The following is an 18,329-nucleotide window of genomic DNA, read 5'->3' on the forward strand; positions in this document are numbered from 1 at the left end:
GAATGCTCCAGTTTTCCTAACAGACCTCAACGATTTCCTTGGCCGGTGATGCTCATTTTTGACGGCGCCCGGTACTATAGAACACTTGCCCCATCCACCTTGTGCAGTCAGTGATGAGAACTGAAGTGGAAGGAGGGGAAACTTAACTCAGTTTTGATCCGCCAGGAGAGGTACTCCCTCCAAAAGCCTGTTAGAAGGGGTAGTAGAGCGATCGATTTTACCATAGTTAAGATTCGACTCACTAACAAAGGTACATCTATCGATGTCGATGGCTCGTTTACGACTTCCTCGGTTCGTCGTGAGTGTTCGTTCCGTGTACAGTGGCGATTTGTTGGGGCGGGAGTGATAGTGATGTCAACATTTGCTTGGGCGGGGCGGTGGTTGATGAGGAAGGAACACTTCGGGTGCAGTGCAAGTGCAGGTGATTGATGTACTTACTTACCTCAACTTTGGGGAGTCACGGTCAACAGGAGAGTGAGGGCAGTGAAAAGCATCCAAGTGCGTGCAGTGAACTTGAAGTGCCATCGGCGGGGACGAGACAATTGAGCAACTCAAGTACGTACTACATTCGTTAGCCGATGACTACTTCTACTGTAGCCAGCTCAACAACCCGGTGTTACACTTGTTCGCTGCTCGCTCAAAGAAGAACCAAAGCTTGTACGAACTGAGCTGAGAATTGAAGAGCTAGTGGAATGAAGCGCGGCACAAAAAGAATTCCGATACTCATGTCAAAGATGACCGACCCCCCAGAGAATGATTGCTGCTGTGTCCAACGCTGTCTGCCACTCATGTCATGCTCCATCAAACCCTCTTCAGACCCTCCCCAAACCCCCAAACCTTGACTGTCGACGGTCCGGTCATTGGGACCCATTCTCCTCCGCCTTATACGGAAACATCTCCCAGAATCCAATCTCCATCTAAATCACACATCGCATCACTTCGTTAGCTCTGCTCTCTCCTTCTCTCCATTCCATATTTCACCCAGCCACCCGAAGCGTTAAATAGGTATCACTCACCTTGGTAGCATGCACAAAAACCCCCACCAACTCCTCAATCCTCCTGGGGCTCTGCAGCACGGCATGCCGTTCCAATAGCTCGCGGCCCGCTTTGACGGCGGTGACGTAGTCGTCCGCGACGTAGTTGGCGATCCAGGACCAGTAGAGGTTCTCATCTTCGCCGGTCTTGGAGTTGGGGGAGGCGTGCAGGTGCTTGGCGATGGCGCCGTAGCCGAGGAGACATGGGGCCAGAGCCATCTGGAGAGCGAACCAATCTTCGGATTGGCCTATGTCTAGGACGTATCTGTAGAGTTGGGGGGGTTGGTGGTTAGAGGTGTTGCGGGTTGAGAAGGGCCAGGGAAGGGGGGAAACGGGATTGGAAGGTTGAGTAGCGTAGAGTATGAGAAGAAATACCTTGTATATGCCGTGCATGCTGTTACAGACGTTGATGTTAGCTGATTCTGCTATTAAGGAGAGAGATACATGAAATGCAGAAAGGAAATGGGTATTATTACCTTGAAGTTCCTCGGTCTTCTCCATCTGCTCCTTGGAGATGCCGAAACCAGCGCAGTACTGGACATGGAGATTCATCTCCCTGAAGCAGTTCGCAACAATAGCGGCCGACTGTTCCATTCCTTTTTGTTAGCCTGACTTTCATAACAAGCATGGAATCAACTATGGTAAACGTACACCAGCAACGTCTTCGATGTTCTTGGCCTTGTACGAAGCCAATGCGTTGGCACGAGCGTAATGAATCTGTACCAGGCAACGAATCAGTACCGTAGAGCTTAGAAGGTGTATAACTGGGAAAATAGATGCCAATATGACACGATCCGGCACTGCAAGACAAGCCAGAACATACGAGATAGACATAATCCTGCATCAGATATCCCTTGAAGGACTCTCTCGGCAGAGTCCCATCACCCATGGCCATAACAAACGGGTGGTGGATGTAGCGGTCCCATACTGGGGCGACGTCGGGTCGTTCGAGAAGATAATCGAGGAAGTGACCGCTGATGAAGCATTAGCAGCAAGATTCGGGTATATAGCTTTAGGGAGGCAAAGCTCACGAAGAGAATGGAAGTGCCTTGACGGAGTGAAAGTGGTTGAGGGGCCCGTTCCCTTGGCCCAATCCAGGCGCCGTCCTGATGGCGGTATCGACGTATCTGATTCCGGCCTTGACAGCCGGAACCATGTCCATCCCCTTGGCGAGGTTCGAGGCAATGGCGGCTGTGGATGACGATGATTAGTCATTCAGTCCATTATCACGAAGTCCACGATCTCTCGGGTTTTTTTATGGGGCGGGAGTAGAAGAGACTCAAACTCACAAGCCAGCGAGCAACCAGTACCATGAGTATTCCTAGACCTCTGGTACGGCATCTCGATTTTGACCACCTGTAAGTTTTCCTCGCCCTCTGCGTCTCTCTTCGTCCCCTCTGCAGCAGGTCCCACGAGGACATTGACGACGATTTCCTTCTCGTCTTCCGTCTTTGCCTCGGTACCATCCCTGCGGAAGGGAGAATGGCCGCCCTTGACGAGCACCCACTTTGACCCAAGCTTCTGTACCTCGAGGGCAATTTCCTCAAGATCGGCAACGGTTTGGACTGGGCGTTGGTCGTGGCCGGCTTCAAGTAAGAGTGTGTTTGCTTCCGGGACGTTAGGCGTTAGGATGGTAGCTAGAGGGAGGAGTTTCTCGCAGAGGGCACGGGAGGCGGAGTTCGGGAGGAGCTCGGCGCCCGTGGTCGCGATCATTACCTACGTGACTGTGTAAGTATATACAGGTACTGTAGTAAGTAGTGGGCGATAGGATGTTACAAGATTGCTCTTTCAAGCATGGTGGTGGGTGGAGAATCGAGTAGAGGATGGTGCACTGTGCACTTTGGAGACCAAAAAGGGGCAAGACAATGTAAACAAATAAACAAACGAAACGGCTAAACATTAGAAACGTACCGGGTCAATAACCAGCGTCTTGAGCTTGTGGTCATGAATCGCCTGAGCAACAGCCTCGATAGTGCCAGTCGAAGCAAGCATGCCTTGATACCAATGAAGTTATTAGTGATCATTTACGTTTCATGCTTTTAAAAAAGACGACCTCACCAGTCTTGACAACGTCAACACCGACATCTTCCACCACAGCATCAATCTGCTTCCTTAGGAAGTCCACCGGAACCTCGTGAATGCCGTACACCCCCTTGGTATTCTGGGCCGTCAATGCGGTGGTGGCCGTCATAGCATAGCATCCATGGGCGGCAATGACCTTTTGGTCCGCTTCGAGACCTCTGCTTCGTGTCAGATCGCTTTTCCAAGTCCAAGGAAATGGGGGCAACAAGAATATGGAGATCGGAGAAAACATGGGCGTAAATCAAATGATATTGGAGATAACAGAAACAACTAAGGTTACTAACGCTCCGCCCGAACTGTCCGACCCTGCTATGACCAATACTCTGGGTAGTGTACTACCACTGTCGTTGGAAGCACTCATCTTGAGGAAGCCGATTACCCTTGGTGGGCTTAGGATGATAGAGAGGATAGGTATGAATCACACCAAGAAGGACAGGGTAAGGTGATAAAGAATGAAGAGGGCAGGCTGGAGGTGGTTATGTTAGTGGAAAAGATGACGAGTGGGAGTTCTGGGAGGCGTGCCTGTCAGCAAGGTTCTCTCGTCAAGGGCGGGTATCATGCCATCGATAACCGAACGCAACTGCTCGAATACGAAAGTCACTCAAAGCTCTTCGTCACTTGCAGTGCTTTCAAGGAGTGGGGTGTTACAGTGGGGTTCTTCCCTTGTTACACTAACATTTCCTTCCTGAAACTCGTCCGTCATGACTCCTCCATCCATCATCTCAACATTGAGAACGATATGCTGACCAACTGAAGACTGCCCGCGATCATCAAACTATGTTTTCAAGCAATCATCGTTCTTATACATCCTCCTACACCCAACTTCAACAATCTTCACGTCTCGAAGTGTAAGAAAAAAGATATAGAACACGGTAAGGGAGTCATATCCAAGATAAATGGGATGTCACCAGGATGGTATTTATGAAAGAGCAACAAGCCAATATTTTCAAGGCCAACATATTAGGATTTATTTGTTCCTCGGTACCCAACGCCTTCACCTTATATGTCCAAACATGCCATGCAAAGATAGAAAAAAACAACAGTCTGATATGCAAAAGGGGTATTGCGATACAAAGCATAGAGGGCACAGCCTCTCATGCGAGAAGTACAGGTCTGTCGACAAAGCCCCAGACGAGATACTCGAATGAGGACTTAACTTCGGAAGTAAATCCCGAAGAACAGAACAAGAAAAGAAGAGGACAACATCGTAACTTCATGCATCAGTCCGTCGTTATCGGTCTGGGGGTATAATTGGTGAGCGTAGCAAAACCGAAATGGCGAACTGGTTCTAAATCTCCTGAACCCAGACCTATTGATGTTGTTAGTACGAACAGTGCAGCAGGACAATTGACAAGCGGCAAAACTTACCTCCATCTTCCCAGTCTCCAATTTTTGTTTCCTTGCATTTTGCTTGACAGTTTCAATGAGCATGTCAAGATCGTCTTGATCGCCCACCGTGATCATGTCACCATCTGGCGAGTCGTCATCCTTGATTTTGATCTTGATGCGGCGGCGAATCCCAAACTTGCTCCTGATCTTCTCCTCAAAGTCGGGGAACTCAATGGCAGTTCCGACCATGATGTAGCGAACATCGCCAGCATGGACCTTAACACGGATGCTGCGAAGTTCAGGCCGCCTAGAAGAACCGCGTGTTCCGGAGCTTCGAACCGTGTTGTAACTTGGCCTACGACCAGACACCATCTCAAATTCGCCCTCATCGAAGGAAACGTCATAGTCGCTCTCTTCGTCCTCTTCCTGGATGTATCGAGGGGCGCCTCGGTCGCTCCTCTGTCCGCGGCTGTTTCGGTTGGGACCGGGGCCGCCGTACATATCGTATAGTTCGGCCGGGTAACTGTCCTCCTCTTGCTCTTGAGTCCGTCTCATTCTTGACGGCGGTGGCTGCTCACGTTGGGAGAAACCTCGGGATGGGGTGGCCGATGCTGCGCGAGAAGGCCGCCTAGAGGGCTCTTCCGGAGACGTCTTTTCGTAGCGATCGCTCGGTCGGACCTTATCGAGGTTGAGCTTAGCCGGCATGGGTTTGGGTCCGTTTCGGACAGAAGCACCGCGGCTCATCTGTGACTTTTCATTCTCGGGCGGCGGTGTCGGCGGGAACATGCTGCGGTTGGTCGGGGGCTCCGACTGTTGCCTTCTGCTCTGTAGCCCAGGCTTGACGAGGTTGGTAGCGGCGAAAGATAGCGACTCGACTGGCCTATCATCCTTGACCTCAAGTTTCCCAGCCTAGTTCCCTGGTGTCAGCAACTGCAAAAGAGGGGAACGGAAAACGAGAGAGACTAACATTCTTGATTTCAGCACCAGTAAAGCCAGTGAAAGCATTGTTCGCATCTGAGGTTGCGACTAGGCGGGCTTTCCCAAGGTAGTCTTTGGTCTTTAGGTTTCGCACTTTCGCTTCGTTTGGTCGGTAGACGACGCCCACTGGGATAGAAAAAACGGTGTAGCCCTAAGCACTTGTCAGCAATAGTCCAATTTTGAGATCCGCGATGCGCTTACCTCTGCGTTCTCCTTGATTGCTTCATCGATGACATTATGGTCCTCAACCACCTTCTCCTTGGCCGCATACGACAAATCCTGCATACCAGCTTCGGTTTGTTGAAGGTAGATGTAGCAAAGACCACGATTGAAAAGGACTTCGCATGAGTAGAGCTTGAAGAGAAGGCCCAGCTGCGCGTAGTCAATGACTTGGTTGCCTCGAAGATATAGGAGTGTATCGTTGAAATTGGCCAATGCCTCTTCGAAATCGCCAAGCAAGAAGTTGGAAACACCCTGTTGGAAGTATGCGACAGCTAGGTACTGATCAAGCCGGATCGCTCGTTGATAGCACTCGACCTGATTGAAGAGTACAAGTAAGCTTAGGTCCGTGTAACAAGAAAGAGTATGTTCCGCGACTTACAGCTTGCTCGTGTTGACCCAGTGTCGCATGAATAACGCCCATGTTGAAGAGGATCTTGGAAGTGTCGGCAATCTTTTCGAAATCCTGCAATGCAGCATCGAACTCGCTATTGTCATACTGCGCCAGGGCAGAGACCCAAGTCTCTATTTCCTATAGCCATCATGACGCGTGAGCTTTGTGAACCAGATCGGATGGAAGGAGGCGATATGGGACGAAAAGGTGTACTGACCATTTTTAGCGACATGTTGAGGTGTTGTTAGACGTGCGTGATGTCGGGTTGACGCCGGGCTCGGAGCAGCGGGAGATGCGAAAACAGAGAAAGGAACACCTGGAAGCCCTTCTGGGAAACAAGTCGCGAGAATCTTAAACTTTTGGCCCACGCGGACCCGAAGCAATGGAGAAATAGGAGGTGGTGTATCGGGACGACTCAAGAGTAATAGCGAAACATGCAGAGGGGTTGAGCGTGGCCAGGCCTGTTGTCTTGTATAAGTGGGCGGATTGGGCAGGCCACTGTATGGGACCTGGGGGACCAGTAGCGAGGGGGAGCAGGGTGGCAGCAAGGGCGGCAACAGGGGTGCTCGCTCTTGGCTGGTCGAGTCAGCGGCAGGATGGCACCGCTTCGACCGCTCCGCACACTGTAAATTTTTTTTGCACCGCTAGCAGCTCTCTTCACAGGTCTGGCTGTGCTTGTCTTGTTGGGCTGGTCGGCCTGGGCAGAAACGGCGAGATCCCCGCGCCTCGTTCGTGGGCCCAAAAGCTCCCCTACAACTTCTCAGTGGAGTCCGATGCTCCGTTCGTGGGACCCGTAGGAACGTGGGACGGACGATGGCCGCTATAAATGATGATGTTGCTGAATTAGCGGCAGCTTGGCATGTGACGGCCTGTGATCTGACTTTTTCGATTCTCGCACAATGGTATTGTCCGTCTTTGGTCTTTGCTGTTGGACCCCACGACGCAGGTCCAGGTGATGATGTTCAGGTACCAGCGGGTAGAGGCCGGCGGGAGCAATATCGAATTGCAGGATGCAGATGATGACAGCAGGAAAGGTAACCTGTACTCTGTAGTCTCTGGACCCTGATCTAGTGGTATGTAACTGGGGTACCAATTGATGATCCAGCAATACCAATCCAGATAGATACCGGCTTATACGGATGCAGTCAACGAAGATCAAAACCAGCCAACAGGCGCCCGGTCCAGCTGCTCGGAAATTGTCCTTGAGATCGCGGGGGAGGATTGGGATCAGCCCGAAGAGTGAATGTCTCTGATCGACTCAAAGGCAGGCGGCTATCAGTTGCCAATTAGGAATAGTGTAAGTGTAGGAGGAATGGATGCAAGTTGCTGGCTGTATGGTCTGGTATAACAGAAAGGACAGGCTTTTGGCGGTCGATCGTGACCGGAACAATGGAAATGAGAGAATATCGTCCAGTGACGAAGAAAAGAGGCCGCGTAGCCAAGGTATCTTGCGAATCGGCAGAGGGAATTGTTGGTGTTTGTGGTGGAGAAGAGCGAGGGTGATGAGATCGGAGCGTCGAGATATCAAAGCCGTCAGTGGACATGTGGACAGCTGTGGGGGCGTGTCTGGGGTGAGTTTGGGCGATCATGGGTGAGTGGACCGCGCTTGCCGGGTTGCCAAAACACTGATGACGCTAGGGCAAGAGCCTCTGAGCCTTTGTGGTCCATGCTCACAGGGGCAACCCGGCCAGGTCAGGACAACTGGAAGACACCTAACTGCAACTCTGCACAAATTTCAATGTTGCAACTGAATCTCCGGCCTGGGACTCTTTCACCATGACGATGATATAGGAACCGAGATCAAAAGGGAGCGTAAACGAGGAGACAAAGTTTAGAGACACGGACGGAACCCAAGAGGCCAATGTTGCAAAGGGATTGAGCATGGATGGCCCGTTGATGCAAAGTATCTTGTTGGTGTCAGAGACATGCAAAAGTGACACTTCCAGGGGCTTCCGAGTTTGAACCTCTCTCCATCTTCACTCGGCCTCTTGTCTACCGAAACGAGGGCTCTCCTGGCTTCTCTTATGTTGCCGAGCATTGGCAGTGGCAGTATCGTGAATGTGGTGTCAAGGAAACAAATTGCACGTTTAAATGGCTCTACCATCGAATGTTTTCCAAGACTGGGTCGGCCCACCACCATGATAAGCTTCCGGTTCTCGTCACATGTATGCCTATGAAAGGCGCGGGAAAACAATGGCATTCTATATGGCCGGGACAGAGACGGAGTTAATGGGACCACTGCTCAGACTTCAGAGAACTCGGACGTCAAGAAGGGAACAGGCTGATGTGATGAGATTGCCTGCTGCGGCATCTACGGTAGTAGTCCCAGGTCAAGAATAGGTAGTGCACACGTGTAGAGCTTGCAGGGTAGCATGAGTTCTTCCAGCAGTTTCCCAAACCGTTAAACTTTCTATGTCTTGGCTCAGATCGTTTTCCACTCTGGGAGGTGAGCCGGTTCATGGTCCATGTCTTTCTCTTATTTCCGCTTTTCGAACAGTTGTGTGCATGAATTTCAAAGAGTGAGACTTTGAGTTGACAGCTCGGAGGAGGGGTGGAAGGGGTTCGTTTCGGTTGCAATGCGGTCGGTGGACGGACGTGCACCACTGTCACAGAACCGTTGAACCCTTGCGAATCACGACCCACCTCGCTCATGCAAGATGGAATCCACGACCATCCCACCCACTGATTGGTTCAATCGAAACTTAGATCGGTCTTGGCAACTGGTTCCTGGCGCGTATTTCCAACTTCGTCCCTTCCCGTTCAGACGGAATTCGGGACTTCGCACTTTCAACCTTTTCTCGACCCTCATCGTCATCGTGGCTGCCGGATTACTACACACAGCTTGAAGCTATTCCACTGATACCACGTGGACGATCATACCGTATCTCTTGCGGGGAATTCATCTCTCAACACCAAGAAGCTTATCCCAGTCTTTCATCATGGTCTCGGACTTGTCCCGAGGCACAGATAGCCAGGCCGTTTCCCATGGCCTTCAGGAGCAATGCGAGCATCTCGAAGCTTCCCATCACCAAATTCTGGGAACATGCCTCTTGGGTGCTATCTAAGCGCCATCACTTTTCACCGAAACGAACCGTCTCAACCCACTCACCACCAGCGAGTCGAGATATTGGTTCAATGCATTGCCAACGTTCTGTGACAGTGACAGTGACTATGTCTGGACTCTGCAGACACGGCAACAACAATGATAGAGGTCCCTCAGCTGGATGTGTGTCAAGCTTCTCATATGATGGTCTATAGTTGCTAATCTCACAACCATCAAGATGACACACGAACACTGGACCATGCCGGCTAGAGTCGTTCGTCTTGTCAAACACAAGGTGAGCGGAGACAAGAACAAAACGGGTTGAGCCCAAAATAAGATGCTGGATCATTCCACTGCCTCGGATTCGGGCTGAATATGGTAACTCACTCCCTATCACAGGACTAGCACTCGAGATGAATGGGCCATAGGGTGAGACCGCCAGTCAACCCTACCAATTATCAGGCATCACAGCCGACTTCTCTCTCGAACACTGCCTGTGTATCTTCTCCAATCTTCCCTCTCCCGTCAGTTCAACCTGTTGATCTTTACTTCAGTTCCCTGCTCAACCAGGTCTCTTCTGTGACCTCAAACAGCCCCGGCGCTTATACCTGTTCATAAGGCTGTCTTAGCTGCATTCGCAAATTCTTGAATGCCGACAACGGCGCCGCAACGGCGCAGCAAGCGTGGAATGTCAAAAGAATCTTCGGGCACCGCGATGTTACCAAAGAAAAGACATGGTTCGGCACCTTGCGGGCATCGATCGACCGTCCAGCCGGGCCTTCAACGGGCCAGACCTAACTCAGGTAGGCAAGGGGTAAAGGCTGGCGCTGTTCTCCTGCATGCTCAAGCTGTTTCGCACTGGGACCCTAAAGAATCCCATCGCGTAGCTCGGAAATTCGGAATATCAAAATGACGAGCTGCAAATCCGGGGATACCTAACCCCGGGGCTGTCCAACATGATAACCTGCGGGGGGCAGCTTGGAAGTCATTGACCAGCTTGACTAAAAATCCGTCAACAGGGTATATACAGACTAGCGCTGGACACTCTGATTGCCTTTTACGTCTTGTGTTCAACACCCATATGCATCCGGAGAAGACATTCTAGAGGTTGAATTTGGCATAACACCAGACCAAGTTACTTGTCTCACCGCCCGGATTTTGGTCACTGATGACACTCGTTCCGTTCTCCTTCCGGTTTGTGATGCGTGGGGTCATTTTCCCACAAGACAAAGTTGCCATCGACGAGTGTTTCTCCTGCCTCTACCCGCATGACTGTAACACAAGGAAACACCAAGACTTCTACACTAGTACTTCTCTACCCGTCAAGAACGCCTAAGAAAAACCAAAACACCCTGATCCTTCCTTTTCATCCCTTTCAAGATTCAAAAGAACCCGAAAGCTTGATGGGATTTATAACACAGATGCGATTTAGCCAACCATCCCCCACTGCGAATCCCACAATCCTACGGTTTTTTTTTGGTTGTATACTACGTTGTTGTCCATCAAGGTGGTAAAGCCACCGAGCAGACAACCACTTCCGTGTCTCGGGCCGGTTACACACAAAACCCATTGTTTCACTAACACGCTCCTTTAATGGGTGTCAAGCAAAGACACTCGACTTATTATGCCGAAAGAGATGTAACATGTTGGTTTAGACTTGTGTCCTGTGAAAATTGTCTAATGTTTGAATACGACGAAGTTTGTGTGATAGACTTGGTCGCCGAATCACATTCATCCATTTGTAATTGATACCTAGTTTGAAATCTGTGATGGGAGTTAACCCTCAGTTTGAACCGAACTGCTTCGTCATAATTGCTTTCACACATTGGCAGCTACCTCTATTGGACGCTGTACCATCCATTTGAACGCCATGAAATATTCATTTCACATCATATCCTACAAGTTGCCTGCCCGCGCGTGCTAACTCGATCTTTCTTAGGACCGTTATACATGTTCCAAATTTTTACACCTTTCCACCTCTTCCCGCCACCCATCCATCCATCACCCATATTGTACATCTAGCAAAAATGACCTCATCACATCATACAGACCTCATGGTAGGTAATCACAACATCCCCTTCTTAACCTCATCCTTCCTCTCCTCCCACAGCGTCTTCCCCGTGCACGAGCACACCGTCTTATCATTATCCCACACGCCCGCGCTCCTCGCAATCACGCCCACCACCGTATTCTCATCATTCTCCAACGCACTTCCCTTGCTCTCATCCACCGACACCGGCGCGACAGCAAGCGCATGCCCAATCAACTCCCAGATCTGGAACGGGTGGCTAAGGAACACGCTCCCGTGTCCGTCCTTGTTGACCTCCACCGTTCCGAGCACGCCGCGCGGGGCGTTGGGATCAGAAACCTGCGCCTTGGTGTCGGCAGTCAGCGTAGCAGCGCCGGACCACACCGGGCCGGCCGACTCGACGCCCCGCGCGAGGTCGCCGAACTCACGAATCGTAGCGCGGTAGGTACCCGGCGCGATGCCGCGCAGCGTGAGGTCGACGAGCGTAGTCGAGTTGTTTACCTGGACCATGCGGGCCAGGCCGCGGACCATGCGGTCGGAGGCGCCTGGGGCGGGCACGAACTTGTCTAGGGTGGGTTTGTGGTAGGTCTCGAGGATGCTGACGGCGGCGCCGTGGGAGCCGCCGGAACCGCGCAGGATGGCGTCACGGCCCGTGGACTGGATGGTGTCAACGATGGCGGAGGGCGCGGCCGTGCCTTCTATCGTGAGCAGCTGGTCTTGAAGGTTGGCTTCTACTTTGGTGATTCCGGGAAGCTTGTAGAGGGCGCTTGAGACGTCGTTAACGCAGCTTTCGCAGTGCATGGGCACCGCGAAGAGGGTCTGTGAAACGGGTTAGTATGACATGTCTCTGGAGGTTGAGTAAGGTGAGTGAGATATGTGAGACAGGCTTGGACCCTTTCATTTAAAGTAAAGGTTTTGGGCCAAGACTCAAGGAGGCATGTCTCATGATGAGGGTAGTGGAAGGGAATAAACAAACCTGAAAAGGGGTTGTGATGGAAGCCATGTTGCCTGCTATCTTCGGGGTTGATGATTTGGGAGCAGCCGGGGATGACTGTGACTGGAAATAATTCCTTTTTTGTTGACGTTGTTGCCAAAGGTACGCGCCTCCAAAACCTGCTAAAGCTAGACTAGAGATACTTATAATATGTCTGGCAGTGTAAGGTGGCATCGGTTTTCAAGCACTAAGAGGAAGCGACGGCAATATGAGGACAGTATAGATGTGGTGGTGAGACGATGGATTTGTATAGAAGGCGATGGAGGAGAGCCCCACGTTCGGCAAAGGAGGGGATGACAAGAGTACAACAACGTTTTGACTCCGATCTACGGATCCCTAAAAGCCGGGGTAAATGCGACTCTTCTGGTGAGATTCCTCACTGTTTTCTTGACAAGTGCTGGGAGTCACCTCACTGGAGTGCGAAATGTCGTTTTCCCATGATCACTGAAGACGGCAGGGAGGAGATGTCGGCCTGCCAGAATGTTGATTTCAAAGCGACGGCATCTTCCCGCTCCCGGGACCACTTTTTGCGGGCGGCCAACTGGAGCTCCGCTGCGTCCGGTTCCTCGGTCGCGGATTGCCTAAATCGACTGTGTGCGATTCTAATCCGACTGTGTCCCCAAGTTAACGACGAAGTTAGGGTTAGTTCTGGGGGTGTAAGGGGCCGGTGAGAGGCCCGCGCGTGAGAATGAGAATTGAATGCTTCGAAAAAGGCGGTTTTGAGCCTTCGTTGTCGTGGTTCAAAATGATGACTTTTGGCGAGGATTTGGTGATGATTGCGGGCAGCGCGAAGTTGATGCCAAGCTTGGAGTCTTGGTTGTCAGGAGCCTATCTTGGCAACGAGTTTGTATGGCCCCACACAGTCGCCTAAGAATGGTACACAGTCGATTTAGGCGTCCCTGAAAGTGTGTGATACCGGGGAAGGAAGTGCAGGCATTGGCACACTGGAACATCAGTGAAAGAGAGCTCCAAGTGCGCCGGGTTGGTATTTGTTAGTGCTTTCTCCAATTGCACACCGAGACTTGCGGACCACCGTAGCCACCCCGCCAACTGCCAACGGGCCGTCATACCCCAATCGCAAGTGGAAATTTTCCAGCAAGAAAAGTGATCGCAGCTTTGGGCTTGGCAGGCTCTGTGCCCTTCTGGAGGAGCTCCATTCTGCTTCCCGTGATACCGGACCACATTTGATACCCGTTCGCCGCGACAGCCCCGGACTTCCTCGCGCCTGCCGAACCCGCCGTCTCGAACACTCCGGAGCCCGCCCGATCCCGTGTCATTCAATTGACCCGGACGACAACACATAGAGGTTTTCTTACCACCAGTCGATGAGGGACTCGTTCCCAGTGGTTCTCATACCTGCCTTATCCACCTAATCCTCTCTTAAACCACCATATACGCCTACATCACCAACCTCGCAATACCGTCAAGATGTCGCAAACAGTCGGAGCTGTAAGTTTTCCCTGTCTGGACATAACTGTCCCATTCTGTTCTTGTCTTGTCACCTTAACACTTACTGCTTTCCCTCACATCGTCACCACCATGACTAACCACCCGTCTTGCGACAGACCCGACTAGCCTACTCCCGTGTCTGGCACCACATCTCCGCCGTCACGCCTCACCCCACCCTCTCGACCATCAAGGCCCCTCCTGAGGCCATCACTCCCCCTTCTCTCGGTCGCATGGCCTCGCGCATCGCCACCATCCTGATGGGCAAGCACAAGCCGATCTGGGATCCCTCCACCGACTGCGGCGACTACGTAGTCGTGACCAACTGCGCGGCCCTGTACACGACGGGCCACAAGAAGTGGCGCAAGACGTACTACCGCCACAACACCCGCCCGGGTTCGCTGCAGGCCATCACCATGGACGCGCTGATGGAGAAGCACGGCGGCGCCGAGGTGCTGCGCAAGGCCGTCAGCGGCATGCTGCCCAAGAACAGGCTGCGCGACAAGAGACTGGCGAGGCTGAAGGCGTTTGAGGGCGATGCGCACCCGTACAAGGATAACTTGGTGCGGTTTGGCGGCAAGGTCGTGGGCGCTCCGGGATGGGAGGAGGCTGTTAAGGCTATCAGGGAGGCGGACGGAGAGAGGATATGAAGAACCCATGAGGTGGGGTTGTGCAAGGTGTGAGGGGTTTGAAGGCACTGGGGTTGGCTATCTACTCATGGAGGAGTGTCAGAGGAACGGGAGAGAAAGAGATGTAGGGACGAATCTACATCGAGCCGTTACGAACCGTCTCGTCGTCGGGGACTGAGGACTCCGTCAACTGTGAGGAAGATCATGTGGACAACGGCCTGGTTGGAGCGAGATATCTCCTTCGGTGTTGTTGCTTCGGCTGAAGGCTACTCGGGTTGTGCTATTCACGGGCCATGCCGCCAGTGTCAGTCTGTATATTACATGGGAAGCCGGTCCGTGAGCCCAGCGCGCAACGGACCAAGTACGAACTTGGGTTAGAAAAGAGGGCCTCTCATTGTACAAATACATCACTCAACAAGATACCATGATCACGACTCATGAGCGCAGTCTGCATCCATTCAATATTTATGGTGTGAGGCACAGGGCAAAGAACAGATCCCTATATCCATCCACTTGAAGGCTCAGGAAGCTCAAAAGCCAGGTTCATCCAAATGACAACGTACATTCACGTGGTGTTCCGATAATTCAGCTAGCAGTGCTGCTCAGATGCTTGCTTGTTCATAAGTGGAAGTTTATTTGGTTACCCCTGAAAATCAACGCCAGTCAAGATGTACATAGCCTTTCATGATGATCCGTTGTACAAAGGTATCAACAACATCTTCCCACCTTTAAAACGTACGCCTGCCCGCCAACCAACCCCTCGCAACGTGAGGGGGAATGCAAGAAAATGGTGATATCATAAAAGAAAAAAAGAAAAAACGTGTGACTTGATCAAAAACAAGGGTTCAACAGCCTACGAGCGAGACACCTCGCACTTGATGAGACCGTTGGGACCAGACTGGGGAGCAAACACCTCGGCGTCCTTGCCGGTGTTCTGGAGGCCCTTGTGCCAGCTGAGGTCTGTTTGTCGGGTGTTAGTTGTCTGTCTATCTGACCTTTTTAAGGAAACGACAGCGGGGTTTGCAAAAGTAGTACTCACCAACTTCAAAGTAGTGCTTGTTGGGCAGCGAATAGTTGGTCTTCTCCGTCTCGGGCACCGCATCCAAGATCTGCTCGCACATCTTGTACATGGTGTTCTGCACCGACGCCGACTCGTCCTCCGCAAACGTCTTGAGCGTGATGTTGCGGGCAGCCTCCCACGCAGCGTCGAAGCGCTCAACACCCTCCTGAACGGCCGCCAGGTTGGCGAACTTCTTCCAGGTCCAGCCGGCGTCCACGTCGGTAGAAAGAATGCGGTCCCACGTCTCCTTGAGGGTGGTGAACTCGTCACGGACAAAGCCGTGGAAGGCGGAGCCGGTGCTCTTGAGCACCTGGAGGCCGACGATGCCGCTCTTGATGGCGACGCCGTCCCGAGTGACGGTGGCCTCGACGTTGCGGGTCTCCTGGCCGTCGCGCAGGTAGCTGTGGGGGTGGGGCTGGCCGTCGATGACCATGCGCGTCCAGCGGTGGACGGTCACGTCGATGTGGGCGGCGCTGATGTGGGCGTACTTGTCGAGGAAGTGCTGGCCCAGGATGCTGGCGTACAGCTCGGGAGGGTTGACGGGGTGCTCCTTGGCCTTGATGTAGATGGTGTTCTTGATGGAGTCGGTAGCGACAATAACGCTGTTATCGGCCTGGGTGTACGACGTCTCGATCTCGCCCTCGAGAAGGCAGCAGACGGTCATCTCGGTGACCGACTGCTGGCCGGTCTTCTCATCCTTGTGGACCTTGTAGACGCGGACATTGTCCTTGCCATAGCGGGCAGCAGAAAGGCGAGCCATCGTGTCGTTGACCGTGGTGGTTTTGGGCCGATGTGGAAGCATATAGAGAGGGGTTCTCGGCTCGGAGTTGAGGAGAACGGTGCGGGGGATTATGAGATCCGGGAATAGAGAGGAAGATGCGTTGAATATGCAATGGCGTCAAGCTGTGAGAGGGACTTGGGGCAAGCAAGTCCGGCAAGCAAACCTAAGTTAAGCTTACGCAGTGATGTGGATATCGTCTGTAGCTGAAGAGTAGCTGAAAGATAGAGAAATGGAGCAAAGAACAAAGAGAGATCTTCACTTGAGACCGAGTCGGGGACAAACAGTTTTATATCAACTTGGAAGCTTCGTCTGTCTGAAAGTGTCATGGCAGACAGGCGACATCCCCCTTCCCACCACCTCCTCGGCTACCTACCTCATCGGCCCCCTTGACCGAGCGTTCCATGTGGTAACGCAGCTTGGTAACTGTGAATAACGTCCGATAACGAAATGGGCACAAGGACGATCGGAATGCGCCTTGGAGCGCAGCTATTCACCAGGCCAGTGGCGCGCGGGTGCGCGGCCTTCCGCCCCGTGCCCATGTCCGGGAAGACAAGACGTTCCCGCGGCGGTTCCAGATGTGGCCCAGATGTGTTGGTTTGACGGCAGGGAACGGTTGGCTTGCCCTCCAGTTTGTGGGGAAAATCAAGTAACGTCGAGCTCCTCAGATGGGGTGGACCCTCCGGAGTCCGCCGAATGCCACGGGATTTCCATCCCAGAAGGCTGACGGCCGCTACAAGCCTACGGCCCCAGGGGCACTTAAGAATTGCTACCTCTAGACTTTTACACTTCTTCTCCGGTCTTGCCGTGTCACCAACTCCTCTTCCAACCATCGACATATGAGATTACGTACTTTTGCTCGCACCCGGATCTAACAGGCACACCCGTGGAGAGTGTTTGAATGTCGTTCAACAACGTTTGCATGCTGTTCCCGTCAACCCGTTAACAAGAGGGGTTGCACGGCGTTGAAAGGCTGCGGGGTCGGACCGCCGCAACGCCACAGACGGAGACTCGATTGGCATCGTACTACGGCATGGCCCGAGCGCCATGTTTCCTGTCGCTGTCAGCAACATCTCCGTATCAATCAGCATATTGATGGCTCTTATGAGAGCTTCTTATTACTTACATGTCTATGACCTGCTCTTTTGGATGTGATACTCTTTGTCAGTCCTCTGCCAAAATATGGGATCATCTTCAATGGTTGAAAGCCATTTGGTAGTAGATGCTGATCAACAAAGCCATATCTAGGCCATGGAGTTGGTTTCACCAAAGGGTTACTCTGTCTCAGGTAACTAGAACCAATGGTTGAGTTATCCTCCAACGGAAGGTTGGAATATCAAGTCACAGTTTGAGTTCTTGCTCGTATCAAATTTGGATCAGCTACCAAGAATCGACTGTAACTTCACTATACCGTCCATCATTTACCCTTGGATGAAATCTTCACCTTCCTATATATTGACCAGAGCCCTTCTCTCTTAACCTTTCAATCTCCATAACCCGTTCTTAGACGTCAGATTTTTGTTTGTTCATAGAGTGGATGGACGCAGCTTGTGCACTTTTACCTCCCCGTGATTTATCTTCTCTTTCAGGAGAAGGGATCCTCATCGGAAGGGGCAAATGCACACATAACCCTGAGACCATCTAATCGAAGAACAGCAATGCTTTGGACGTCCAGACACCAGAGCCAAAACATAGGACGAGGTGTGGGCAAGGATGCGGAGAATCCTGGCAAGAGATGGCCAATATATATAAGAGTTTGTCCAGCAAGCTGGAATGGAAGGTTTCAATGTAGAAAAAGAACAAAGAGGAAGCCAAGGTGTAAATACCCCTTTTGGGTTGACAGGTCTAGCCGGCCGGGGCCTGTCAGGGTTATAGGCGTGGAAACTGGGCTGAGTGGGGGCTCAATTTTTAGAGTGGGATCCATCGCGAAGGTCCAGTGCACCGACCAGGGAGGGCACCTTCCATTGCCCTGACCGAACATCCAGGACATTGCAATGACGGCGGTGCCCCCGTTGTGATTTGTGTGTCCAGTGTGTACAGCGAGGATACAACAGGATTACAGTATCATATCCCGAAAGGTACCTCTACCTTTTAGCTACTGGCGACAACAGCCATCATACAACCCAACCCCTCGACAGCAACGAACAGTTTAGGACGACGCCAGCACATCCCGACGACGGGAGGCGCATGCGACCCCGCTCATCTATCGCATCCCTCTAGTACCTTTTAACGTTCAGTTGGCAACTTGGGAGTAGCAACACCTGCAATTGTCCGCCAGCATGAGAGACGCGGAATAGCAAACCGATAGCCCAAC

General features: G+C 52.1%; 5 protein-coding genes across 5 annotated transcripts; 1 reads left to right on the plus strand and 4 right to left on the minus strand.

Annotated features, from left to right (window-relative positions):
- Nucleotides 1-857: 857 nt before the first annotated feature.
- B0H65DRAFT_430430 (Phosphomethylpyrimidine kinase-domain-containing protein) lies at nucleotides 858-3,477 on the minus strand (the record flags this gene model as incomplete). Its single annotated transcript, XM_062824882.1, has 11 exons — nucleotides 858-917; nucleotides 1,017-1,299; nucleotides 1,410-1,428; nucleotides 1,511-1,619; nucleotides 1,686-1,751; nucleotides 1,858-2,008; nucleotides 2,066-2,225; nucleotides 2,324-2,750; nucleotides 2,946-3,028; nucleotides 3,093-3,274; nucleotides 3,401-3,477. 11 exons carry the CDS (start codon nucleotides 3,475-3,477, stop codon nucleotides 858-860), a joined length of 1,617 nt encoding a protein of 538 aa, XP_062679001.1.
- A 908-nt stretch (nucleotides 3,478-4,385) lies between these two features.
- Nucleotides 4,386-6,268, minus strand: B0H65DRAFT_577537 (uncharacterized protein; the record flags this gene model as incomplete). Its single annotated transcript, XM_062830696.1, has 6 exons — nucleotides 4,386-4,425; nucleotides 4,485-5,354; nucleotides 5,413-5,574; nucleotides 5,625-5,960; nucleotides 6,025-6,174; nucleotides 6,254-6,268. The coding sequence occupies 6 exons, from the start codon at nucleotides 6,266-6,268 to the stop codon at nucleotides 4,405-4,407; spliced, it is 1,554 nt and encodes a 517-aa protein (XP_062679002.1). The 3' UTR covers nucleotides 4,386-4,404.
- Nucleotides 6,269-11,024: 4,756 nt separating this feature from the next.
- Nucleotides 11,025-12,559, minus strand: B0H65DRAFT_248068 (superoxide dismutase). The gene is made up of 2 exons (XM_062822424.1): nucleotides 12,085-12,559; nucleotides 11,025-11,927 (listed from the first exon to the last, which is right to left on the minus strand). The coding sequence occupies exons 1-2, from the start codon at nucleotides 12,274-12,276 to the stop codon at nucleotides 11,145-11,147; spliced, it is 975 nt and encodes a 324-aa protein (XP_062679003.1). The 5' UTR covers nucleotides 12,277-12,559; the 3' UTR covers nucleotides 11,025-11,144.
- Nucleotides 12,560-13,370: 811 nt separating this feature from the next.
- Nucleotides 13,371-14,281, plus strand: B0H65DRAFT_248126 (ribosomal protein L13-domain-containing protein). The gene is made up of 2 exons (XM_062822425.1): nucleotides 13,371-13,551; nucleotides 13,668-14,281. Exons 1-2 carry the CDS (start codon nucleotides 13,531-13,533, stop codon nucleotides 14,196-14,198), a joined length of 552 nt encoding a protein of 183 aa, XP_062679004.1. The 5' UTR covers nucleotides 13,371-13,530; the 3' UTR covers nucleotides 14,199-14,281.
- A 337-nt stretch (nucleotides 14,282-14,618) lies between these two features.
- On the minus strand, nucleotides 14,619-16,215 carry B0H65DRAFT_248140 (uncharacterized protein). The gene is made up of 2 exons (XM_062822426.1): nucleotides 15,217-16,215; nucleotides 14,619-15,137 (listed from the first exon to the last, which is right to left on the minus strand). Exons 1-2 carry the CDS (start codon nucleotides 16,037-16,039, stop codon nucleotides 15,031-15,033), a joined length of 930 nt encoding a protein of 309 aa, XP_062679005.1. The 5' UTR covers nucleotides 16,040-16,215; the 3' UTR covers nucleotides 14,619-15,030.
- Nucleotides 16,216-18,329: the final 2,114 nt, after the last annotated feature.

This window comes from Neurospora tetraspora, assembly GCF_033439725.1.
Source record: "Neurospora tetraspora strain CBS 560.94 chromosome Unknown B0H65scaffold_6, whole genome shotgun sequence".
NCBI lineage: Eukaryota > Fungi > Ascomycota > Sordariomycetes > Sordariales > Sordariaceae > Neurospora > Neurospora tetraspora.